The following is a 27,523-nucleotide window of genomic DNA, read 5'->3' as shown; positions in this document are numbered from 1 at the left end:
TAGTAGCTTTAAATGACAATATTGAAACAGTACCTGTCACCACATCTCCTGCTGCCTCAGCATCTCCTGGCGTCAGTCCATAAACTCACGTCAGAGCAGTATTCCTCTGCTGTCCACCTCGAGGTGCCTAATAGCCTTCTCTGTATGGTCGAAGAGTAGCCGCTCCCGCTGGCGGTGCTTGATAGTTCCTCGCAATATGCCCAAGATGGTGGCACTGATAGTAGACAACCTCCCTCATTCGGCACTCTCCTAGGTGCCTCCTCAAACATCTGGGACAAGGAGGGGGTATTTGTCTGCCCTGTACTGCTTGTTCTCCTCCTCCTTATCGCCATTCCCCTCTGCTGTCATATCTCCTCCACGACCCTCGACTAGACCCTGCTTGAAAATCAAAAGGTGCGGACCTCTTCCTCTGGATCTGTGCTGCTGCACCTCTCTGTAGGCCGCTCTCAATCACCGCAGCCCTGTCCACTATCTCTGAGAAGGTATGAGCTCGAAAACCTACGACCTACTCATACAGGTTCTGCCTCGGGCCCTCCTCGAACTTCCTTGCGTTCCTTTCCTCATCTGGCACCAAATACGGGGCAAACCAGAACAGCTCAATGAATCTCGCTGCGTAGTGTTGCACCGTCAATGACCCATGTGTCAGATATAGAAACATTGATGCCTTTGCACTCCTGACTGTAGCAGGAAAGTACCGCTTGAAGAAAATCTCCCTGAAGCGACTCCACATCATCGCTACAGGGTCAGGTCTCTACTTCTTCAATAGCCTTACTGACCTCCACCAGCGCTTTGCTTTCCCGGTCAATTTAAATGTGGCAAATAACACCCTCTGCTCGTCTATACATGAGAGGACTACTAGTATATCCTCTATGTCCTAAACCCAATTCTCTGCTACCAGTGGGTCCGCTCTTCCAACAAAAGACGGGGATCGCATACGCGTGAACAACTCAATCATATAGCTCCGCTCCCCCGAGCTCCTAGCCATTTTAGCCATCACCCGCTGGGTGATGCTATGCAACACTGCGTCAGGGTCTCCACCACCCATACTGGAAGGTCCTACTCCATCACCTCTCGCACTCATATTACTGTTCCCCGAATCCATCCTACAAAGGAAGCAACTAATCTCAGCATACAATTACTACCATAGAACCAATACACTGCTATAATTCATAAATTACTCTTCTATGACCATTTATCTTCACATCCTTAATCCCCATTTAAGATTTAGTCCTACCTCTCAGAAACAAGACCTAGCGATAGTATCCATGGTTTTACTGAAATCGTCACCCCAGGAAAAACATAGAAACAACCCTGGTACTCCTGTCTCTAGGCCGCAAGATAGAACCCTAAATTCTCACCTCATCCTCTGACAACCACTAACTCACATTTCAATCTACCCATCTCCTATTTTCCTAAAAATCCATTCATATACTCTAATATTGTATTCCGCTATCTAATAAAGTCTACAGAACCTAACAACCTAGGCTCTGATACCAAACTGTGACGCATAGATTTTCGCACAATTTAAAAAATAATAATAATAAATAAATATTCACTTGTCATCCACAACATTCACAAATCAGCCATGTCAACAACCTTACTACCATTCATATGACCCAACTCGCATTGGGTACCGAGTAAAAAGTCATTTTATTATACAACCTAATAAAGGAAGACAATATATACATATAAGTCAAAATACAATACCCAAAACATCAACATACATATATATACATCACTATTATAAACTCAAAAACAACTCAACTCTAGGGGAATTACACCTCCCCTTGTAAAAAAACTCACCCTGTGTGTCAGGGTCTTAGCTCCCAATGGTCACGGAGCTCTTTCACCTTGCCTATCCCTGTTCCCTGAAAAATTTAGATAATTTGGGTGAGACACAACTCAGTAAGAACTAATAAATTATTTATAGTGTGTGGTAATATGAGTTCAATTATAACACACTTTACTTTTCAAATCAAAATTTCATCTAAGAAAAATACACTGATAATCATATTCTCATAATCATATAGATATACAACACAAGCTTTTATAAGCTTTAAAATCATTTCTCAAATTCAAATATTTCCAACACATATTTACCCGCGAAGTTCCCGAGAATATGGAAGATTACCCGCCCATACAGGTATCTTCCCTCTGCCCTAACACCTTATGTAGTCAGGTATGATCATATCTGATACCTATCAAGGCACTCACCTTACTCAGTAAGCCCTCAAGCAGAGAGTTTCACTTCACCTTAATTATTTATATTATTAACTCACACAGTTCCATTTCTCAATTTTATCATTCTTTATTTCTCAATTACCATTATTTCTTTCATTTCTCATTTTAGCCAATTTTATCATTCTTTCACTTTCCATTCCATTTTACTATCCAGCTCATGAGTATTCTTGGTACCTCGTACCAACATTGCGTCTGTAACTCATGGCTATCTTGAGGATCTTTCTTTCCATGCCATGCTTCCCCCCATAGTCAAGGTTGTGTGGTCCGAAGGCTGGATCTAACTGCGGTTGGCTGACCCAGTTAGATTAAAATATCATATCGCGTCTGTAGCATGACTGGACGACCTATAGCCCTGATCCGGACTCAGGGGGCCCAACAACCCTACAAAATAGCTCAGTTGACTGTTACTCCACACGCTCCAAGAGTCCGTGTGGTTGCACTACACCACTAGCAACAGTACCGTGCCCAATATCATAACTGTCCATAAGGGTTTACTACCATATACCCACAATCATTATGCGGTATTGACATTTCATCAATCATATTTCAGTATATCTCAATTCAGTTCAATATAAATATTCTCGTCATTTTTTGTGCACATTTCATCATGTCATAATAATATATATCGTATTTCACGTATTTCAACATCTCTCAAAATATTCCTATCAGTAATTCGCAAAATCTCATTTTTTATGCAAATCATTTCTACTCACATATAAATACCACATTTCATTATTTTTCACTAATCACATCAATCATTCTCATTTCAATATTTTCTCAGAAAATACCCATCATTTTATTTCACATTTTTCAACACATGTCATATGCCACATAGTTTTCATCTAGTATTCATAATATATTAATTTCACACTCCAAAACATCACAATTTAATATTACTCAAATGCCACACAATTTATCTAATATTTATATCATAATAACTTTCAGGCAAAATACCATATGCTCATTTTCACATATTAATTTAAACAGTAATTTTAAAAATACTGCTATAATTTATTCCCCTTACCTGGCTTACTGAGAGTCTCGTTAGAATCCAAATTTTACGCCCTTGGCGCTCGAAATTCAAATCCTACAATTTACATTTTCCCCAGATTAATTAACTGATTTTCCCAAAATAATACCCACTTAACCTTACCTAGGCTCCATAAACCCCAAATTAACATTTAAACTAACATTTAATAGCCCCACTTAATTTCTTGAATTGTGCCTGCGAGGCCCGAAATTACACCCGCGGCGCTCACCCGGACCCTAAATTTTGAAAATCCTACTTCAACCTCAGATGCTCAATATTCTAACATTTCCAAATCAACACCAATTAATTAAAAATTAGCCCCTTAATAACCCCCTTATCCTAAATTTGGGGTTATGCCACCGACGACCCCACAAAAAATCCACTTTACTAGACTTGTAGAGAATCATCCCTAGATTCTCATGGTAGTGTCAGATCGTTAATCGGGCTTATAATTTGCAAGAAATTGAGAGAAAAGGGGAACTTAACTTACCCCAGGAGATATGCCTACGCCGCTCCTACCACCAATCCACTCCAGTAAAAATGACGGCAGTGGAGAATGGAGTCTGGCGGTATCTTCCAATTTCCGATCGGGCGAGAATCCATCACGGAACTGAGGAGAAAGGGAGAGAGAAAGAGAGGAGAGAGATAGAAACTGGGGGGGGGGGGCTGGTCTACGCAGAGAAGGTTTCCTCTCTGAATTTCCTATCTTGAAGTCTTCTTAGGAAAAACTTATCAACAAAGTCTCCTAAGAAAACTTGAGGTCTTACTCTCAAACAAAATAATATCAAACAATCACAAATTTGAGAGAGCAAACCTATAGGACAAGATCACTTAATTCAAACTTACAAAAGGATTATTGGCAATATGGTAAGGTAAGTATGAGTGTGGGAAACTAGGAAGTAAGAGAGAATGATTTTGGAATTTAGAGAAAAATCATTAATTAAGTTTGCTAATGTTGTGCTAATTATTCCAAATGAGGGGGTATATATAGACTTCCCAAAAAATATAACCGTTCAGGACACATATGGAATTATTATAAATGTTTTAATACAATTTAACCAAGTAACCCCGTTTAAATATTTTAACCACGGTAAAAATAATAGGGCAACCCGAGAGCACCGGTCGACCGAAGCAAGGTTTGGTTGATCGAGCTGTGCAAGTTTGGTCGACTGGGTAAGATTTGAGCTAATAGTTTGGTCGACTGGACATAGTGTCCCAAAGGCGATTTTCCTTTTTAGCGCGGTTAGGTCGACCAAGAGCTTTTGAACTGAGTAGTTCGGTTAACCGAAGCATTGAGTTCTCACATATGAGGACTCGGTTGACCAGGGCGTTGGCTTACGTTTTGGGCTCGGTCGACCATAAGGTCAAAGAGTTGACTCAGAGGGAGTTTGGTCGATCAAGTGAGAATGAACTGGCAAGTTCAGTTGACGGGGCAGTGGTCAAACTGTTGACTCGACACTAGTTCGGTCGACTGGGTGATATTGTACTTGAGCAGTACGCTCGACCAAACATGCAACTTAAGTCTATTTCGGTTCTGTTTAATTATGTAATCACCCTATTCATATGACCATATATATATATATATATATATATATATATATATATATTCATGTGTGAGTGTCCTAGAGTCATTCTAGGCCTTTTTCGTTTGAGCTTAATCATACCATGCAGGTGATGCATATAATTATTACAGTTTAGACTCTATTTACTATTACAGACTCATAAAGAATAAAGACTTTAAATACAACATAAATAGGATCTTTAGGGCCTTCAACTTTTACTTCTTGTACCATCATTTTGATCTGCCAATAGTATACTTGTACATATCCTCAAACATCCATCAAATACAAGAAGTATTTGTCATTATCAAAACCAGGTGTGACCTATAAGGTCAACATTCTCCCCCTTTTTTATTATGACAAGTACGTCATGCAAAAAATATGGGTATAGCCTTAAATGGCTCCCCCTAACGATATGCATTAAGTGCAATCCAATTTCAACCCAATTTTTTTGCCTCTTCATCTCCCCCTTTTGGCGACAGCAAAAAGGGCCATAAAAATTACAATTTTAGGTTATAGGTAAAAATCATTTTTATACACAATAAGTTTGAAAAATGTTTGAAAACTTTCGGTGGAGTGTCATTTGAAAATATGACATTCCAAAACAAATCTTGTATAAAAATGACCTATTTTGAGTTAATAAGACCTAGCAATTTATCCACAACTACTTAAACAGTTCCAGTATGATTAATACAATAAAACATAAGTACCATCATCATCATCATGTAGTAGATATAAGAATTATGCATTACGAACAATAATCAAGTTTTACAAAGTCTAAGCCAATACAAGATATCAATAGTTATTTTAGTTGTTAGACTTGTAAAATTATTTGAAAGCTCCCCCTGAATTTATGCAAACTATGAAATAGTTAGGAAACATCTCTACTATGCATGAGCCCTAATTCACATCTAATTTGTATAAACCTATCTTTAGAAAGTGGTTTAGTGAAGATGTCCGCCCACTGCTCATTAGTGCATAAAAAACTCATGAGCCACACCCCCTCTCTGCACATGATCACGAAGGAAGTGATGTCTAATTTCAATGTATTTAGTGCGTGAATGTGAGATAGGATTTTTAAAGATGTTGATCGCACAAGTATTATCACATTTAATCGGTACTGTATCATAGTGCAACCCAAAATCCATAAGTTGTTGTTTCATATAAAGAGTTAGAGCACAACAACTTCCAGTCGCAATATATTCTGCTTCGGCTGTGGACAAGGCAACTGAGTTTTATTTCTTGGAGAACCAAGAAATGAGATATTGTCCTAAAAAGTGACAAGTATCGCTTGTACTCTTTCTATCAACCTTACTACCGGTAAAGTTAGCATTAGTATAAATCACAATCTCAAAGGTAGTATGCTTAGGGTACCATAAGCCTAACTCTATAGTTCCACTTAAATACCTAAGGATTCGTTTAACAGCTAATAGATGAGATTCCTTAGGATCAACCTGAAACCTAGCATAGATACACACACTAAACATAATATCAAGCCTATTAGTAGTGAGATATAGAAGACTCCCAATCATGCCATGATACAATTTCACGTCAATAGGGATTCCTTGCTCATCTTTATCAAGTTTAATGGAAGAAATCATAGGGGTACTAAGAATTTTACAATCTTACATATTAAATTTCTTTAGCAAGTCCCTGACATATTTAGATTGGCATATAAAAGTTCCATATTCAGTTTGTTTAATTTGCAGCCGTAATAAGAAACTAAGTTCATCTATCATTCTCATTTCAAATTCACTTTGCATGCATTGGGTAAACTCATTATACAACTCATCATTAGTGGCTCCAAAAATGATATCGTCCACATAAATTTGAACAAGGAGCATATCATCATTTTTGGATTTGATGAAAAGTGTAGTGTTAATCTTGCCATGGGTAAACCCATTTTCTAGAAGAAAACTACTAAGCCTCTCATACCAAGCTTTAGGAGCTTGTTTCAATCCATACAAGGCATTAGACAACTGGTAAGCATGATCTGGATATTTATGATTTTCAAAATCGGGCGGTTGTTCTACATATACTTCCTTATTAATAAAGCAATTTGGAAAAACACTTTTAATATCCATTTGAAGTAATTTAAAATTTTTAAAAGCGACATAAGCAAGTAGCAGACGAATGGCTTCTAACCTAGCAACAGGAGCATATGTTTCATCAAAGTCGATCCCCTCCTCCTGATTATAACCTTGGGCAACTAATCTAGCCTTATTCCTAGTTACTACCCCATTCTCATCTTTCTTATATCTATATACCCATTTAGTTCAAATAATGATATGATCATTAAGCCTAGGAACTAGGGTCCACACTCTACTTCTTTCAAATTGATTAAGTTCTTCTTATATGGACATCACCCAAGACTCATCTTCTATAGCTTCTTTAATACTTTTAGGTTCTTCTTGGGACAAGAAAGTCGAATGACTCTCTAGGTTTTTCAAGGAGGATCTTGTGGCTACACCATGGGATAGTTCACCTATGATTTGATTTATAGGATGGTTTCTAATAAATTTCCAATCTCTAGGCAACTCCTGAATTTCATTTTCATTATCTTAAGATGATTTATCATTTACTTTTGATTTTTCACTTGCGCTGTTTTCAATAGATAATTTATCTAAGCATTTTCTAATATTAATATCATCTTCATCATCTTTCTTAGAAAATTGATTAGATTCATCAAACACAACATGGATAAATTCAATAACAGTCAATATTCTTTTATTGAAAACCCTATATGTTTTACTATTAAGAGCATAGCCTAGGAAAATGCCTTCATTAGATTTAGAGTCAAATTTCCTTAGATGTTCATTATCCCTAAGCACAAAGCATTTACAACCAAAAACATGAAAATAGGAAATATTAGGTTTATGGTTGTTCCACAATTCATAAGGGGTTTTATTAATTGACGGTCTAATCAACACCCTATTCATGACATAACAAGCAGTATTTATGGTCTTGGCCCAAAAATATTTAGGTAAGTTATATTCATTCAGCATAGTTCTACCAATTTCTTGTAATGACCTATTTTTTCTTTCTACCACACCGTTTTGTTGAGGGCTCCTAGGTGCAGAGAAGTTATGTGATATGCCCTCTAAGTCACAATAATTTTCTATGCCTTCATTCTTAAATTCAGTGCCTCTATCACTTCTTATATGAGTTATCTTATAACCTTTTTCATTTTGAATTCTCCTACAAAGTTTGGCAAACTGTTCACATGATTCATTTTTATGTGAAAGAAATAACACCCATATGAATCTAGAAAAGTCATCAACAATGACAAAAGCATATGATTTACCACCAAAACTTTGCACATAATTAGGACCAAACAAATCCAAGGGACGCATTTCAAGTGGTCTAGTGGTAGATATAAATTTCTTTTTCTTAAAACTAGATTTTTTTTGCTTACCCATTTGACATGCAATAACCCAACATAAATTTAAGAGCTCAGAACTTTAATTAAAATTCAACTAAAAATTAATAGTGATCAATCAAGCATTTAATTGCAAGAAAAAAAACTAGAGAACAAGAGGAGAAGGAAAAAGAGAGGAAGAGAGAGAGAGAGAGAGAGAGAGAGAGAGAGAGAGAGAGAAAGAGAGAGAAAGAGAGAGAGAGATGAGGCCGAAGGAGGGAGGGTTCATGGCTGCCTTTTGCTTCTCCTCTCCTACGCATGACTTCCCCAAGGTCCCTGGTCAAGCTGCATCTAAAAGAACTAAAAAACCAAAAAAAAAAAAAAACCCTACCTAAGCTTCTGCTTTTGACTTTTCAAAAGCAACTAATAAATCCCCTCCTTTCACAATTTGCCCCCAACAAATTTGAAGACCCTCTCTTGCGTCCACTTGCATTGCCGAGTCACATCAAGACCCGAACCACTTTATTTATTTATTTATTTATTTATTATTTTCTTATTTCTTTTTTTTTTTTGTTTCTCATGGCATAAGTCTGATTTTGGCCTTCCTATAGCCCGTAACTTTCAAAGCTCAAAACAAAAAAATTGTAGAACACTTTCTCATATTTCCCTAGAATTTTGAATCGTCTTGATCGAAACTCGAACGAGAATGTTACGCCCAAAATACGAAGTAGTGTCAATTATTGCTTCCAATAATTGCCCTGCGATAAAAAATACTAAAAATTCATAAATTACTCAATAAAATCCAAATATTATAAATAGAACACAATGTTAAAATATTAAGAGTAATTAGGCATTTAATTAAAAATATAATTTTTAATGCATGAATTTAAATGCCTAATTACGCAATTTAGGGGCGTAATCAACTGCATGCTGGATGTTTGACACACTTATTATTGAAATGTATGTGTTCTTGTATATCTTTTTTTGCTGATGTCGAAAAGGGGAGAATAAAGTAAAATATATACCATATGTATTGAATAACATACAGAAAGCAAATATGGTCTTGATATGTGTACTATGAAGTAAATATGGATATGGGCTTGATATGAGTAAAATGAACTGAAAGGAAATTGAAAATGTGCTGATTGTATTGACAATATACTCCTACTGAAAATATGTTTGTATTGAAAACATACTTATACTCATATTTTCCTAAGGGGGAGAATACTAACTTTTTTTATTTGATTGATGATTATGCTTATTATGAGGAGGAGCCTTTTCAAGGCTACCTTATTTTGTTCCTTATTTGTCACCATAAAAAAGGGGGAGATTGTTAGCCTAACAACAAACTAAGGAATCTAATTGTGCTTCAAGTAAATTTATAGGTATCATAACTCATAAGCACATTGGATCATACTTAAAGCTTAAAAGCCATGAAGGATACAAGTTAAATGAAGATTGACTAAAGCTTGGGTGAAGATAAAGCTTCAAGAACATGAGGACTTAACTTTTATTTGATATGTTTTGTATTAGGAGTCTCATGTAAGTACTTCTTAATGTTAAGTATGTTTATAAAACTCATAGGATATAATTGGACTTAGAGACCTATTTCAAAAACTTGGAAAATATCTTTTCAAAGTTTAAATATGTTTTTAAAAGAACACAAAAGAGTTTTGAAATAAAGAACATTGAATTTCACAACAAACTGAACAAAGTGGCCTGAAATCAATATGTTTGGGCGATTGGACTCTTGGTCCAGGCAACCGAACTGGTACTGTAATGAAAAAGCCCAGTTCGTGTAGGTTCGGGTAACTGAAGTCAATGGCTCAGGCGACCGAAGTGCTACTCCATGTTTTGAAATTCCATTTCTTAATGGTTAGGGTGACCAAGGCATAAGCTCGAGCAACCAAAGTTTCGTGGCTGAGTTTTTAAAAAGCAGGATTTCTTACCGTTTTGAGAATATATTGTTTCCAAACTTTCAGAAAACTGATAGATTCCAAACCCATGTATTTAAGGGCAACCCTAATCGTATTAGGGCAACCGATTTGCACAAAAATTATATTGTTTTCATCTTTAATAGCTGCTGCGCGCCATGCTTCTTTGCTGAAATTCAAAATTTGGTTTTTGCTCTTTGTTTTCAAATATCTCAGTCCAGAAAACCTTAGCTTTCTTCTGAGCTTCATTACATCTTCTTGTTAAGAGGTTATTAGTGATTTTATATTGTACAAATCTGCTTGTATGAAAATTTATCTGTTGTATTGCATTTTGAACTTTCGATTCAGGGATAAAATCAAACTAGCAAGAGGGTTGTTCTTGCTAGAGAGTTGTCTCTATATACTAAAAGGAGAGAAGTAACTCCATCTATTGAACGAAGAGAGTAAAGGAAATCATCACAACGGGTTGCGTAAGGCAAGGACGTAGGCAAGCCACCGAACCTTGTAAAAAATTGGTGCTCTTCTTTCCCTTATCTCTTTAAATTTTTTGTTGAATTTTTGAGTATGATCTTTGTTTTGATGTTGACAAAACACAAGTATCTTATGTGTGTTTTTAAGTGCTTGAGCAGGTTTATAATTCAGACACACACATAAGGGAATGGGAAATGGAAGCCTAAAGGACTTAAAAACCAGCTCATACTCCTAGCGTATTCTATGGAAAAATGAAGAGCAAAAGAAGATGAAGACATAATAGATTTTATTTGTAACTGCATTTAGATCTGTTTGTGATAATGCATGCTCCATATGATATGATGTTAAGCTTGAACATAGACCGTAGACAAACCTTAGGGACCAACACTTTCATCAAAAACCTTTTTCATAAAAATTAAAATCATATAAAGGTTTTTGGAATAACCTTAGGGTTAAAATTGGGTTAAACCTCATTTTTAGAAAGAGCTCAGTTGACCAGCCCTTGACTGCTTTATTTAGCTCAGTTGACTGACCATGCCTTAGGCAATAAGTCAAAGTTTTACAAATCTCAATCGATCAACCATTTTTTCAATTAAGTTTCCTCAGTCGACCGAACCTTGTGAATTTTGAATTACACTTTAAGGCCAGTCGACTGGTGCATTCACTAGTTGACTGGTGCTTATTTTTTCGCCATATTTAAAAGGCTCAGTTGGCCGGCCATGGAAGAACAAAACATGCTTAGTCGATCGACCTTCAAGGCCCAGCCGACCAAACCTACGAAGGTTTGGAAAATCGCCTTGGGTCAGTCGATTGATACCTTGCTTAGTCGACTAACCCTCTCACGTTTGACCATTTTTTAGTTCTAAAACGTGTTTAATTTTTTAATTAAATAATTTTAAAATACCCTCTGTGTCCCCAACGGTCATTTTCTTGGGAACTGTATATATACCCCTCTTATAAGCATAATTAGCAAGAAGATTAGCCTAAAAATTCTCTCAAATATTTAGTGCCTTATTTCTTATACTCTCTTTATTATTAATTGAAAAATCATTTTCTAAGAGAGCTTTAATTTTTCCTTTCACTTCTTTTATTTGCACATTGATTGCATTTGAGGGTTGATTGAGAGTAATATTCATTTATTGATTTTAAAGTGTTTACCATCACTTAAGCTTATAATTTTTAAAATTATTTTCAGAGTAATCTTTGAGTTTCTCCTGTATTATTTTCTTGATAAATACTTTTGGGGAAACTCTTTATTGCTTGTGGATATTTTGCTCATTTATGGGAAGATTCCAAAGGCTCACTTGTGTTTTATTGCAAAAATCTTTTTGAACAAATACTCTAACTTTCTTGAACAAATATTTTTTAATATTATTTTTGGAAGAAAGCACTTGGGATTTCAAGATCTTTGAAAAAGCATATATTTTCATATTTCATATTTCATCATATACTATTATTTGGGCAAAAACCACTTGAAAGCAAAACCCTAGGTTCTCCTACGCTTCATTGAAAAATAACTTTTAGAGAAATATTTTTGGGATTAAATCTTTGAAGTATTTTTATCATATACATCATTTTCATAGATTGCAAAATTATTTTGAGAAAACCACCCATACTCTACTGAGCATAAATCATATCATCTGAGAGTGCATTTTAGAACTTCAATTTGTACACATTTGGTTATTTGAGAAGCAATTTGTTTGTATGCAAAATTTAATTTCTTTGTATTCCAAGCGTGGTCTGAAGAGGAAAACACCGTCCTGTAAGGTGTACTATTTTGGCTCAAGCCCAGTTAGGTGAGCTAAGGAGACTCTGCTTCGTAAGGAGAATTGGTTTGGCTCTGCTCAATAAGTGAGCTGAGGAGACTCTGCCTCGTAAGGAGAACCAGTTTGGCTCAGCCTGGTGAATTGAGCTAAGGAGACTCCGCTTCGTAAGGAGAATTGGTTTGGCTTCGCTCGTAAGTGAGCTGAGGAGACTTCGTCTCGCAAGGTGTATTGTAAACAGCGTTGCTCCACCCGCTTAAGTGAACAAATAGTGGAATCTTTGAGCTGAGACTTGAGGTGGGGACGTAGGTAGGATTGGCCGAACCCCGATAACAAATATTAAGTCTGCTTTTTCTCTCCTTCATCTATTTAATTTTCACACTTTAATTTCTACACATGTATGCTTAATTATTTATTGTCTTGATTGTTTTACATATATGCTTTTAATATTTGTGGTATTGCTGTTTGCATAAAAAGACCCTAGGGCATTTGACACTGGCTGCAATTTAAAATCAAACACACTTAACCTAGGAAGGAACTTTTTTAATACCCAATTCACCTCCCCTCTTGGGAATACACCATTCACATCATTTCCTGCACTTATAAATTGATTATTAAATGCTGTGAATGAATTAAAAATGATTTGAGAATTGTATGAAACAGAAGTTTACTTGAGGATATTGTGAATGATTTAAGTTTGTTTGTGGATATTGTGAATGATTTAAGTTTCCTTTGTAAATCAAATGCTACTGAAATTGTAAATTCTATATTGAGTTAATCGGCTAAAATAATTTAATGTTGATTGATATTAATTGATTGGTTGTTCAAATAAAAGAAGAATATTTAATTGGTTCAATTTCTTGTTACCGATATTGATTTGCCTGGAATATAATAAGTCTTGTGTTTTGATTATTTATATTTTGGATTGCTCATTGGTATAGCCATTTGCTGATTAGACTTTTGTGTTGATTTAAATATTTAAATTACATGGTAAATACGTTTAAAAAATAATCAAGTTTCCGCACGTTAAAAGTTTAAAATACCCAATTCATCCCCCTTTTGGGACTACACCATCACTTTCAATTTAGGTTTATTGTTTTATTTGTTTCACAACTCAAGCGTAAGTAGAAGATGAAAAGTAGAGAAAGAAGATTAATAATAGAATATGAATAAATCTAAAATAAACCACAAAACTAAAGATGAATCAAATTAAAACAACCCAAGAACCAATATTGGCAAAAGATTAACAACATAATATAAATAGACCAAAAATGAACCACATGTGCACGAAAAGAAGTAGAAATAAAGAAAATGAAATAATCCATAAACAAACTTAAGATAAAGAAATTAGAATTGTGCATGAGTAGAAGATTAATAACAACACATCAATAGACAAAATTAACCACATGCATATCTAAACAACAACAAAATGAATAAGAGATGCATAGATTCAAGTAGATAAATTAGGGCTCAAAATCATCGAGATCAAGCAGAGAGAGAGAGAGAGAGATGAATATTTGAGAGACAAGGAGGAGTTTGTTCCGTATCTAGTTAGTGAAGATACACAAACTTCGAAGGACTTCTATAAACAAATTGAAAAAAAAAAAAAAAAAAACAGCTAGTGAGAGTTTAGAGCAAGAAGAGAAATGTTTGTTGATTGTTGATTGCAAGTTAGGCTAGAACAATGAAGAGGTCTTCACATGGTACCATGTAGGTCAAGGATGAGGGAAAGTTCAAGGGGACAGGGAGGAGAGGTATGGGGATCAAAGATTGGGCAGATATGGTCATGCAGAAAGGAAGAAATCCATGGATTTGGATTTTTCTTTTTTTTTTTTTTAAATTTAACTGAATTTAATTTTGTGGATTTGGATCCTAAATAATTTTACTTGGAATCCAAATAATTTCAACTTTCAAACAATGGATTTGAAATTGAAACCTCCAAATCTAAATCCAAGCTTTCAAATTTAGAGATCCAAATAAATTTGTCATTTCCATATTTAGGGAGACCTTTAATTTAAATTTGTATTAAATTTAAATAATATTATTTATATTAAAATTTGTTTAAATTTATTCAAATTTAAATTTAAATTTCAAAATCTACATTTGTGAAGGTAGGGTTTATGTTTATTTTTGAAGCTCCTTAAATATTTTGGGCAAGTGTATATAATGGTTTCTCACTTCAGTGGGCGCCTAAATAGCAACGAGGACATTATATCTGTCCGCCCATTTAAAGTTCCCAGTTAAAATTTTAGACGGTCTTGCACAAAACGTTCAAAATTCTGAAATGCCTCTGAGACATATAATCAAACAGCTTCCCTCCCAAGCTTTGCTCAGGTCTGTCGCCGTCATGCGCTCTCTCTCCTCATTCTCCACCAGCATCCACTGCCCCGAAGCATTGTCGTCGCCACCGTCCGCTCCAAACAACCTCCATGACAACCAAGATCCGTACTCTCTAATGAAAGAAGATCCAATCCAAGTCTGTTCCGACATCTGGGTCCGAACCTTCTCGGACCCGACTCGCAAACCTTTCCCCAACCTCACTGGTTTCCTCTCCAAATTTGACCTCTGGGTCTTGGCCTACCAACGGTCCTGTGCCCACGAGACCGGCTCTTTCCCCCCTCGCAGTGCCATACACTCTAACGTTCTCCGCGATCTCCTCGCCCTCCGAAATGCCGTTGTTCGTGGCCAATTCGAGTGGAACAAGAAGACCCATCCCTATATTCGAAGCCCTAATGACAAAGGGCTGCCTCAATTGATCTCCAAGCGTAAATTGCAAGCGATGCTGCAGTCTAGTACGCCGAGTTTTCAAGATCGGGTAGTTCAGGAGGTCTTGCTGTTGATTTTAGAGCCCATTTTTGAGGCTCGATTCTCGCAAAAATCGCATGCGTTTCGTCCGGGTCGGAATGCCCATACTGTTATTCGGACAATTCGGAGTAATTTTGCAGGGTATTTATGGTTCCTGAAAGGCGATTTGAGTGATATATTCGAGAACATTGATGTAAATGCGGTGATAGGGTGTGTGGAGAAGGCTGTAAAGGATAAGAAAGTTCTACGTTTGCTGAAATCGGCGCTTCGTCCGGCGGTTAAGAGTCAATCACAAGGCCAAACTAATGATGACTTGAGAAGGAAGACAAAAAAGAAGAGTTCTAAAAAGAAAAAAATTCTGAATGAAAATGAGCCTAAACCAGACCCGTATTGGTTAAGAACATTCTTTAATTTTGCGCCCGAGGAGGCTGCAAAGGTGCCCTCTTATGGTCACTGTGGAATTCTTAGTCCTCTACTGGCTAATGTTTATCTTAACGAGTTAGATCATATGATGGAGGAGAAGATAGTGGACTATTTTCAGCCATCAAAACTTGATTCAATATGGAAACATTCAATTACCGATGGTAGCCATAATGCTGCGTGGCCAGAATTTGTTCCATCAAGTGGCAAAGAGAAAACAAGGAAAATGGATTACATACGTTATGGGGGTCATTTCTTGATTGGGATTCGAGGTCCTCGTGAGGATGCAGTGGAAATTCGGAAAGTTTTGGTTGGATTTTGCCAGAGCACGTATGGTCTGAGGTTGGATAATTCAAAGGTAGAGATAGAGCACATAACCAGGGGAATTCAGTTTCTGGACCATATAATTTGCCGCCGGGTGATTTACCCTACACTTCGTTACACTGCAAGTGGAGGTGATATTGTAAGCAGAAAGGGTGTTGGGACTTTGCTTTCGGTTACTGCCAGCTTACAACAATGCATTCGTCAATTCAGGCAACTCGAGTTCGTTAAGGGTGATAAGGATCCTGAGCCACTGCCTTGCACTCCGATGCTTTACTCAAGTCAAGCTCATACCAATTCCCAGATGAACAAATTCCTTGAAACCATGGCAGATTGGTACAGATATGCAGACAACCGCAAAAAGGTTGTTGGTTTTTGTGCTTATGTGATCCGTAGTTCTCTGGCTAAGCTTTATGCTGCGAGGTATAGACTGAAATCCCGTGCCAAGGTTTACAAAATTGCATCACGTGATCTAAGCCGTCCACTGAGGGAGAGTAGCAACACTTCTGCACCGGAATATTCAGACTTGTTGAGGATGGGACTTGTGGATGTCATCAGTGGTGTTCAATTCTCGCGCATGTCTTTGATCCCATCTTGTGATTACACTCCATTTCCAAGGAATTGGGCGCCAGAACATGAGCAGGTATTGCGCGAGTATATGAGACTGCAAGACCCAAAATTCTTCTGTGATCTACACAGATCAATTAAACAAGAGGGTCTAACTATGCCTCAAGAGGAAATATCTGAGATTGTGTGGGACTATAAAACTCTCGGAGTCCGGGGCGATCGGTTCAATAGTGAAAAATAAAAAAATGACAAATGATTCTGGGGATTTAAAGTATGAAGTGCTGAATCTTAGTGCTAATTCCTAAAGGAGTTCTGTCTGGATCATTTGTGGGGGTAGAAATGCCTCAAATGGATTATGGGTGTGATCCATTTTCATGACATCTAGTCAACTGAACAGAGCTACTTGGCTCATTGGAGTAGAATTTGTCCCAAATGGATTGTTGGTGCGTTCTGCTTCAAAATGTTAGCTCAAGTGAACACATATATTCTGGAATGCTGTCAGATTGGAAGCATAATAGCATTCTGTGCCTGAGGCCCATTAGCTGAACAAGTTTCTTCTTGGAAACACTTTTCTGAGAAGTTCAAGGTGGCAACCCTCTCTTCATGCTAGATATTAGACTGTCGTTTGTGATTTTGGGAGATAAAATATGTCCTTGTGATGCTTAATTCTGTAGTTTTATTGATGGTTTTTATGGACATGTTGGAAGCTTCATTCTTTTAATTGTTTTTAACTCCTTAGAAACTTCAACTTCGGTTGAAATATGGAACTTTAATCTTTGTAAACTCTTACACTTGGCCAATGGAACCTTAAGGTAGACTTGGCTATAATTGACGAAACTTGCCTTATACTAGCCTAGCATATTGTACTACATCTACAAAATTATTAGAAATGTTAAGTTTAGAACCATAAGAATATTATTTTATGATTTGTTAGTGCTGTGTATGCCTAGGATGAATCCATAATTTAAACTGCTGCAATTTTTAAGGCAACGCATAACATAGCCTACTTTAGGAGTCAACTTTCAATAAACTCGTGGAGTGTTTGGTTAATAGAATTTAACATTTAGTAAAGGTTTAAATTACTGGAACCTAAAATCAGTAATCTAATTCCCATTTATATATGATGCACAGATTTGGTTCATCAGTCATAGTAATACCAAATTGCTAGGAATATAATATTCCTATGTTTGGTTTGCCACAAAGTTGGTTTTTTTTTTTAATTTTTTAAATGATACTAAATTTTATTTTAGTTTCCAAAACTATCCAAATTATTGGTCTATCCCACATAAACCTTCAGATAAAATAACTCCACCCAAAAAAATTAAACTTCAAAATGCACCTAAATCAATATTCAAAATTAATGAAAACTATGAGAGAAAATAACACTCATCGAACAAAAGTAGCTCAAATTTTTGTTAAAAATATTAATATCCACACAACATAACAAAAAAAAAATGATATAAAAAGACAAAAACTAAAAATATATTTTAAAATAAATAATAAAAAATCCATCTTAATATGCAATGAACAATTACTAAATGCTCCTAAAGTCACATATGAAGTAGAACATACTAAACTTTATTTTGAAGTAAATTCATCACATACTTCTTCCTAATCGGTATTCAACATAAAATAATAACCTATCTTGTGAGTGTCTGTAGTGATAATGTTTCCTACCTCCACAATGTCATCTAATCAAGCCTTCTATCTATTGAAGTTTATTATGCACCTTCGTTCCTTCTTTTGGCTTCTTTAGCTTCATGGTTTTAAATTAGCAATAAGAATCTTCATAGTTTTATTAGCTCCTTCATAAAGACTATCCAACCTACCTATCTGATCTACCAAATTAATCAAGGCATCATCAGTTGCTTTTTTCTTTGACTTGCTTGACGTACTTGATTTGGTGGTAGTGGTAGCAAAATTGTGAGTAATACTTGTAGAAGCATCTATGCCATTCAAGGTACCTCCAACTTCTCCACTTGTTTCCTCTTTAGCTTCCACCTCCCTTTCATATTTTTTACATGATCGGTAGGGCCTTCAGCATCAAGCCCATTTGCTCTATCTTTCCTAATGACGAGAGCAAGATTATCGTAGTGAGAAAAATACTTATCCTCAACCCAACAACATTACGGTGGCTCTACAATTTCAAATGCATTGAAATACATTAGATAAAAAAGGAAAGCAAATAAACACAATATACAAATTGTGTAATGCAGCAACCAACGATGAACAATACGGAAACACAATCACACACAGAAAATAAGGAAAGCAAATAAACAATGACACAAGAAATTTATGTGGTTCGGCAACATGCCTACTTCCATGGGAGCAAGTGAATGAATTTCATTATCAATTATAAAATCAGGGTTACAACATTGTATATATCCTTACCCTACATGCATAAAGGCTTAGGAAGTTCCCCAAATACCCTTGTAGCAATCCTTGGAGGTTATACCTCCGAATCCTCAACCTACTAATCTTCTCAATTCAAAATTCGAAATCAGCGCTGAACAAGACCATCAACTATTTCAGCAAATCATCGATAGTTACTCTGAAAATCGTCGACATTTCAGACAAACCGTCAATGGCTCAATTAGAAAAGCACCATTGTGTTTCTTTTGCTTCCCTAGTCAATAAATGGGTTGTGAGCCCTTCTATGTTAGTTCATTAAGATGTCTAGGGTCCTAGTAGGGTTGTGTCTAAGTTGGGTTTATGCTATTTATGCCTTTTGTTCTAAAATAAAGATTCAATTTGGTTTGCCAATTCGAATACTTCCAAGTGATAACGCTAAAGAGTTTTTCAGTGCAAAATTCACTACTTATATTACTTAGTTTGGTATTGTTCATCAATCATCCTATGTTTATACTCCTTAACAAAAAGAGGTTGCAGAGTGAAAAAATAGACATCTTCTTGAAATCACTCGCACCTTACTTTATCAAATGCATGTACCTAAAGTGTTTTGAAGTGATGTTGTACTTACTACTCGTTATCTAATCAATAGAATGTCATCCTTTGTTCTTAGTGGTAAAATTCCATACTCTATTCTCTTTCCTAATTCACATTTATTTTCTCTTCCTCCTCGTGTATTTGGTTGTCCATTGTTCTTCAACTAACTCTTAGAGTGGATAAGTTGGATCCTTATGCTATAAAATGTGTCTTTCTAGGCTACTCATATACTAAAAAGGGATATCATTGTTATAGTCCTATGCTACATCACTTCTTTGTTTCTAGTGATGTTACCTTCTTCGAGTCTACACCTTACTACACCCAGCTCCTAAGCACTTATGAGCTCAATGAGTCTCTTCCTTTGCCCAATTTTCCAGATTCTATGTTACTGTCCTTGGTAAACCAACCATCTAAGTCTCCATGTAGTTCGAGTCCTTCTCATTGTCTTGATCATCCTAATTTGCAGGTGTATTCATGATGGCAACTCCAAGGAAGAGAGTCCCCTCTAGCTTCTACTACCACACTTTTGGTTTCCTCATTTGATGATGATACTTCCCACGATGTTGGTCCTCCTATTTCTGTTCGAAAAGGTAAATGCATATGTACTAACACTCCATTTTCAACTATGTTTCTTATGACTCCTTATCATCCTCCTATTATTGTTTTGTTACTGCTTTATCATCTGTTGATTTTTTGAGTTCGATCTCTTTTATGATGATAACAAAGCACACGTATCTTATCTGTGCATTGAGATTGTGAACAAGATCATTACTTAGCACACATGGATGGTAAGAATGCTATGAAATCTATGAGGAACTTGAAGTGCATACGAATTGGCTCATTCTATGGAAGTAGAAAAGCAAAAGGATGAAGATAATCCAGTTTTTTCCATTGTAATGTGCATTTAGTCGTATTTGTATTTATATTTCTCATAAGATATAGTTGGAAGCTTAAAATGATCAATAGACGGACCCTAGGATGCATGTTTTTCTTGTAACATTCATATACAGTTGTTCTAGGTTGGATCTGCATCTTAGAAGGTTAATAAGGCTGACAAATAGGGAACTCGTCGACTAGTCCCCTAGCCTTGTCGACAGATGCATAAAGCTCACTCGTCGACAAATGCATGTTTCCGTCAACGAGAAAATACTGAGACCCTAACTTTCTCAGACAAGCCACTTGTCGACGAATCCCCTGCTCTCGTCGTTGATCAAGTGAACGACACTCGTCGACTAGTGTGTCCACTCGTCGACGAGTTTATCGGGCTAATTGATGCTCCAGCGCTTAAACGAGTATATTTTTTTTAATTAAAATATTTTTCAATGATCTAACGGTTAAAAAATGTTCAGATTACGAAAATGCTTATATATATCAAGCCTAAAAACCCTAAAACCAAGTTTGACACCTCTTGCCTACACTCTATCGCATTCAAACATCTTTTAGGCATTCTCTAAGTTTTTTCTAAGGGCATTCACTCACATCATCTTGAAAAGCATTATTGATCTTGAGGTTTGGTAAAGTTTATTTTGTGCATTCAATCTTTTCAAAGTTTATCTACTCTCCTATTCACTTTGTTTAAAATCTTTATTGGGGAGCAAGAACCCTAGTTTTCCATATATCCTTTCTTTGAAAAATCTTTTGGGGAAAAGTTTCTCTTTGGTACTAGGGATTGAATCTTTGAAAGTATTTACATTCATATTTTAATTCAAAGATTTTATTTTTGAAAAATCTTTTGAGAGCAAACCCTAGGATCTCCAACACATATATTATTTGAAAAATTATTCTTGGAGACATATTGCATTGAGTTTAGATCTTTGAAGGAGCTCATTATACATATTTTTATATACAAAGGTCATATATTATTCTATTACAAATACCATATTGAGATCAACACATTTACTCCGTTGAGCTTCAAATTGAGAGTGTTTAGGATTTCACTTGTACATATTAGCTTGTTGAGAAGCGTCTGAGTATATTCGAAAATTTTCATTTATCACTTGTATTGACGGTTTGGGTTGTGAATCGGGGTGAGGTAGCTATGCCTCATGAGCAGTGAATTAGGAGAAAGTTGTGCCTCTTGTAAGCAGTGGATTAGGAGGAAGTTGTGCTTCTTGTAAGCAGCGGATTGTAACGGAAAGCTCTGTCCCAAGTTAAGGAGTGGTATAGTGGAATCCTTGGGTAGTTTACTGTTGGAATTGGTGTATTCCCAAGAGGGGGGTGAATTGGAAATTTAAAAAATTATTCTTAGATTCAATTTAAATCCACATTCAATATAACTCAACCTAGGGTTTATCTAAACAAACACTAATTACACAACAAGAATTAAATTGAGCAAATAATCAAAGCAAGTATAACAAGCTCAATTTATCCCAATCATTCAAAATAATAAAACATAAACATTCAAGAGCAGAAATTTAAATTGCGAAAATTAAAATCACGCACAAGACATGTTATCGGGGTTCGGCCAATACTGCCTACGTCTTCGCCTCTAGCTCGCAAGTCTAAGGAATGAACTAATGCTCACTTGCGGGTGGAGCGACATCAATTACAACACCTTACAGGATGGTACGCCTAGTTCTCCCAACCAGATCTGAACCAGTCTAGTGCTCTTCTCACTGAGTCTAAGTAATTTAGGACTTTTTACAGGGCAAGACTCTCTCTTCCGACCACCCGTCGAGAATACAACAGATAATCAAATACTTGTGTACAATACAGATGCTTCTTACACTAAGCATATATGTACCAATACAACCAATACAATTAATTGCACTTCAATGTGATAGAAATTTATAAGCTCAATGAAGTTTATAAGACTGCTTTCAATATAATGCAAATAAAGCAATCAGTATGTGAGAGTGTTTGAGTAGGGATCTTTGAGTCAAGATGAATATGTCAATCACAAAGTGTAATCTCAAAGATCTTAAACACACAAGCAAATATCTCAAAAATGATTTTCAAATATCAAGAACAAGAGATATTTGGATTTCTAGATTGTCAAAAAATATTTTACTAAAGGCACAAGACAAGCTCTTGAATCTTGCAACTAGTATGCAAAGAGTCACTAGCTCAAGAAAGTTTTCCCAAAGAAATTTATGAATTAAATCACAAGGGAAAACTCTTGCTTACTCTCAATAAAATAATATCAAGCAAGTAAATGCAATGAGAGTGTAAGCTTCAAAAAGATATATGAAAATATGCATAATCAATAATAAATCAAATTCCTTCTCAAGTTGCAATTAGTTTGTAAGCAAGGAGTATAAACAATGATTCTCCTCAAAATGATTTTTCAAATGAGATTATAAAGAGAATGAGCAATATGCTTGAAAGATTGAAAAAATATAAGCTATAGGAGTATAAAAATTTCAAAGGATTTTTTCTTATCAAAATATGCTAATTGCTTGCTAATCTTAGCAAATGAAGAGATATATATAGATTTTGCTAAAAATATAACCGTTGGGGATATAGGAGGCATTTTAGAAAAAAATTAAAAAGGTTTAATTAAAATTAACCTTGTTTATCTACGGTAAAAATTTTCCAACCCGAAAGGTTTGGTCTCCCGACGCCTAGGGTTGGTCGCCCGTACACTCACAATGACCCATAGGCAATTTTCCAATTTGGTCGACCATGGCCAATGGCCGATCGGCTAAGCCAACCTATTTCCTTAGGGCTTCGTGGTTTCGGTCGCCCAGTGAGGGGTTCGGTTTGCTGAGATTTGAACTTCGGTCAACCAAGGTCAATTTGAACTAATACTTCAGTCGGCTGAGTAAGGTGAGGAAGGTCACATCTCAGTTTTGGTCGACTGTGGATGATATGCTCAAATCATGTTCGGTGGACTGAGACTTAGTCAAATTGTTGACCTCTAACCTGTTCGGTCAACTGAGGCATTTATAATGCCTAGTCTTCAGTCGCCCAAGTCCACTCAAAAATGGCATTTATGTCCTGTTTGGTCTCTATGCTATTTCAACCCTAGTGAAAAAGCATGTGGCATTCAAGTCTAAAGGTCATCGTTCCTATTGAACATTCTATGTCCTCTTGAGCTAATACATCCCATCATGCATGTAATGCAATTATTACAGATCATATCATTACAGACCAACAAATCAAATGTAATTACAATAAAGTTAATTGTCTTCTTCGTTATTCTTTTGCTCATCTGTCATCCTTGGAAAAACGCCACATGATATAAGTTTTAGGATTCGTCTTGACTTTCATTTTCCTGTCCTTTATGTGTGATATGAGATATGAATATGTTCACATGCTAAATACACACATAAGATCCTTGTGTTTGTCAGCATCAAAACAGAGATTGGACTCAAAAAGTCAACAATATCCCCCTTTTTGATGATGACAAACACACCTGTGCAAAATGGGTTCAACTAGAAAGGGCTCCCCCTAACCACTATGCATAGCATAGAAATAAACCATAAAGTTCAAGCATTTTTAAGAAAGAAGACATTTCAACTAAATTACGCATTTAGTTTTAGAAATAATGTACAAATACAGACATGCATGCAGCTCAGATGTTTAACCCCCTTTTATTCCCCTTTTAAGAATTATTTTCAAATATTTTGCTCAGAAAGATTCGCCCCCTTTTGATATCCGCAAAATGGTTAGGCTAAGTATAAAAATTTGATCATTTAAAACAAACTTAACTTAAAATGGCATTCCCCCTTTCTAAAATAATTTTCATTTAGCTTAGAAAAGTTCTCCCCCTTTTTTAAAAAAACACTCTCCCTTTTGATATAACATTTGGGCATAAAGGAATATAAAAGCATTTGGGCATCAAAATTCTCAGCTTAAAAAAAAATTATATTCATGACACAAACTTTAACAATAATAGCATATGTCATTGATTACGCGTCACAGTTGCGTAATTATGCATTTAATTTCATGCATTCAAGATCATAATTTTAATTAAAATGCCCAATTTTGTCTAATAATTTAATCATTGAGCTCACCCGATAATTTTAAGATAATTACCCTATATGTTGCCGAACATTTATGGACACTCGTGTTTGATTATTGTAAGATAGTTTTTTTTTTAACATTAAATTTGAAATTAGAATGTATGCGGGTCATGAGCATGAAGAGGTGTCGTGTATATGAGGCGGAGTCCAAATCAAGACTGTGAGCATTCGGGATTTTCATGAACATTTAAAGGATGATTTTCGGGAGCCGATTCATGCACGCAAAAAGAGGCCATTTTCAACACTATTTCGTAATCTGGGCATAACTTTCTTGCCTGATCTCCAATTTAGATGATTCAAAATGCTGTGGAAAGTTGAGGAAATTCTCTACTATTTTCGTGTTTTGAGCCTTGAGAGTTACGGGCTGTAGGAGGGTCGAAAGCGGGCTTGAAAGTGGATGGTAGACCGTATGCTTTTGAAAAAAAATAAAAAAAAAATAAAAAATATTAAAGGTGATGTGTCCCGGCCATGCAGCCGGGTCATCTTAACAACACGTTGGGTGAGGAACAAAAGAAAGGAAAGAAAGAGAAGAAAAGAAAGAAATGGAAAGAAAGGAAAGATGGAGATTTTGAAAAGTTAAAGATGGTAAGCTACTTGGGAACTTCTTCTAAGGGGCTTTTAATTGGAGATTTGAGGTCGTGTGATGGGTTTTTTCTAGAAGAGCCGTGCAAGGAAAAGGAGGGAATGAGGCGCTGGGTTTGTAGGGTAAAAAGGTATATATATTAATATTTTTTAGAGAAGGAGGAGGAGAACCCTATTGGGGAGGCCGTGCGCAGGAAGCGAATAGGGAGGCTTGGAAATATTTCTTCTTGCTGGGAGGTTTGGAAATGGAGACAAAAGGGGGATTTTTTCTTCTTTGGTGGAAGCCACACACGCACAGATTGTCTTTCGGTGGAGGCTGTGTGCACGGAGGTTTTCTTGGAGCCTATCTTGGATCTTAGAGAGGTGGCACTGTAGGGAAAAAAAAAAAAAAATACAAACAGTGGCAAAGGAGAGGTGGCGGCGCGCAGTAAATTAAAATCTTTTCGGAATCGGAAGGCGGCGAACAACGGCAGTGCTCGGGGTGTTCGCGGTGCGTGTTAGCAGTGCTGCGAGTGTTGATTTTTCCTCTACTCTCCAAATAAAAGAAAACATGGTGAAATCTTATTGTTGGATTTAATTTTCATAATGAACTAATTTTTGTATTCTAGGAAAACGATGTAGCCCGGTTTTAAACTATGCTTACTCGTTGATGCTAATCTGAAGTAGTTTTCCTTTATGTTTGTTTGAGTTATTCTACGCTTAATGTTTTTAATTAACTGGTCATTAATTAAATGATATTAGTCTTGTGATTTGCTACCAAAAAGGAGAATTATAGGATAGATTTTGGATAATTCAGCATAGGTAAATAGAGAGATCGAAAGACTTGTATGAACTTGCGTAGCATTAAAAATTGAGGGTCTTATTGTGTTCTTACTTTATTAATTTGTATAATCTTATGTTAAATAATAAACAAGAATATGTTCTAATTGACTATCGAAAGAGGCTTTTGAAAAAATTGGGGATTTGCTAACAAACAGAGAATACGAATTCAAATTGGCTAGATGAGTAAAGCATAGGGAAAAACTAGGTGAAATTGGTTTCCTAAAAGTTTTCACCATCGTTAATTTGTTATGTATCAACCGGCTTTATTTTATTTTGAATAGTTTATTTAAAATAGTCATATTTCAATTTCGCAGTCTAAAATTATTAATTTTTCTAAATAAAATCAAGGTTAGTTTAATTTCGGTACTTGGTAAAATTAAGACTCCAATCCTTGAGAACAATACTCTACACATCATTATATTATAAAATTACGATACTGTGCACTTGCAGTTTTGCACTGATTATGTTTTTGGCACCGTTGTGTGGGGATTGAGTTTTTTTTTTTTTCCAATAATGATACAAAGTAATCTTGGTTTTAATTTAGAATTTTATTTTTTTTTATTTTTCATGTTATTTCTTTTCTTTTTATTTTATTTTATTATTTGTTTTTTTTTTTTGTCTTCTTTATTTCTAGTGTGTTTTTTATGTTGGATGCGCCGTGTTAGAACCCGTGCCATTATTCCTTTTGATCCAGAAATTGAAAAAAGTCTTAGAGCACTAAAGAAAAAGAGGGTACTAGCCATGGAGAACAGACAAGATAATGTGCAATCACGTGCCTTGAAGGATTATGTACAACCAGTTGTGAATGACAACTATTCGGGTATCAGACACCAACCCATTAATGCCAACAATTTTGAGCTCAAACCCGCATTAATCAACATGGGGAAGTAGACCCAATTCAGTGGATCACCACTTGATGATCCCAATATCTATCTGGCGATGTTTCTAAAAATTTGTGATACTGTGAAGATCGATGGTGTTATTAAAGACACCATAAGACTGAGATAATTCCCTTTCTCTTTGAGGGACAAAACAAGAGGTTGACTACAGCCTTTACAACCGGGGAGCATCACTAGTTGGCAGGATATGACAGAAAAGTTTATAGTTAAATTCTTCCCACCTGCAAAAACAGCTCAACTCAGGAGTGAGATTGGTTAATTCAAGCAACATGATTTTGAATCATTCTATGAAGCATGGGAAATGTATAAAGATTTGATCGACGCTGCCCACAACATGGATTGCCGGATTGGTTGCAAATTTAGATGTTCTATAATGGGTTAAACGGGCAAACTCGGACTTTAGTTGATGCTGCATTTGGGGGAACTTTGATGTCAAAGACACCTAAGGGTGCTATCGCTCTTTTGGAAGAAATGACCTCAAATAACTATTAATTGTCAACTGAAAAAACTATGACTAAGAAAGTTGTTGGGATTCATGAATTGGAGCCATTTGCTACATTTTCTGCTCAAGTTGCTTTTCTGTCTCATTAGATTTTAGCTTTGACAACCCAAAAGATGCCACAAGGTGCAGAATATGTGGCAGCTACAAGTAGTACAGATCCGAGCAATGAAGCGAGTCATGAACAGGTTCAATACATCAACAATCAGAACTACAACTATAGGGGTAATCCAGTGCCACAATATTACCATCTAGGGCTTCGAAATCATGAGAATTTGTCTTATGAAAATATAAGGAATGTGCTGCAATCTTCTCCAAGACTTGATAGTCAACAAAGTG

General features: G+C 36.0%; 1 protein-coding gene and 1 non-coding gene across 2 annotated transcripts; one reads left to right on the top strand and one right to left on the bottom strand.

Annotated features, from left to right (window-relative positions):
- Positions 1-14,558: 14,558 nt before the first annotated feature.
- LOC131144409 (nuclear intron maturase 1, mitochondrial) lies at positions 14,559-17,313 on the top strand. The gene has a single exon (XM_058093043.1). It carries the CDS (start codon positions 14,641-14,643, stop codon positions 16,708-16,710), a length of 2,070 nt encoding a protein of 689 aa, XP_057949026.1. The 5' UTR covers positions 14,559-14,640; the 3' UTR covers positions 16,711-17,313.
- Positions 17,314-26,920: 9,607 nt separating this feature from the next.
- Positions 26,921-27,026, bottom strand: LOC131145347 (small nucleolar RNA R71). Its single transcript, XR_009134130.1, has one exon. It is a non-coding gene; the product is annotated as a small nucleolar RNA R71 (small nucleolar RNA).
- Between the last annotated feature and the right edge of the window lie 497 nt (positions 27,027-27,523).

The sequence above is a fragment of the Malania oleifera genome, chromosome 12, assembly GCF_029873635.1.
Source record: "Malania oleifera isolate guangnan ecotype guangnan chromosome 12, ASM2987363v1, whole genome shotgun sequence".
Classification (NCBI taxonomy): Eukaryota; Viridiplantae; Streptophyta; class Magnoliopsida; order Santalales; family Ximeniaceae; genus Malania; species Malania oleifera.
Note: the sequence above shows the minus strand (reverse complement) of the source record. Positions and strands in the feature narration are given on the sequence as shown.

Excerpts from the sequence above, each read along its gene's own strand:
- LOC131144409 (XM_058093043.1), top strand. The coding sequence starts at position 14,641 with ATGCCTCTGAGACATATAATCAAACAGCTTCCCTCCCAAGCTTTGCTC.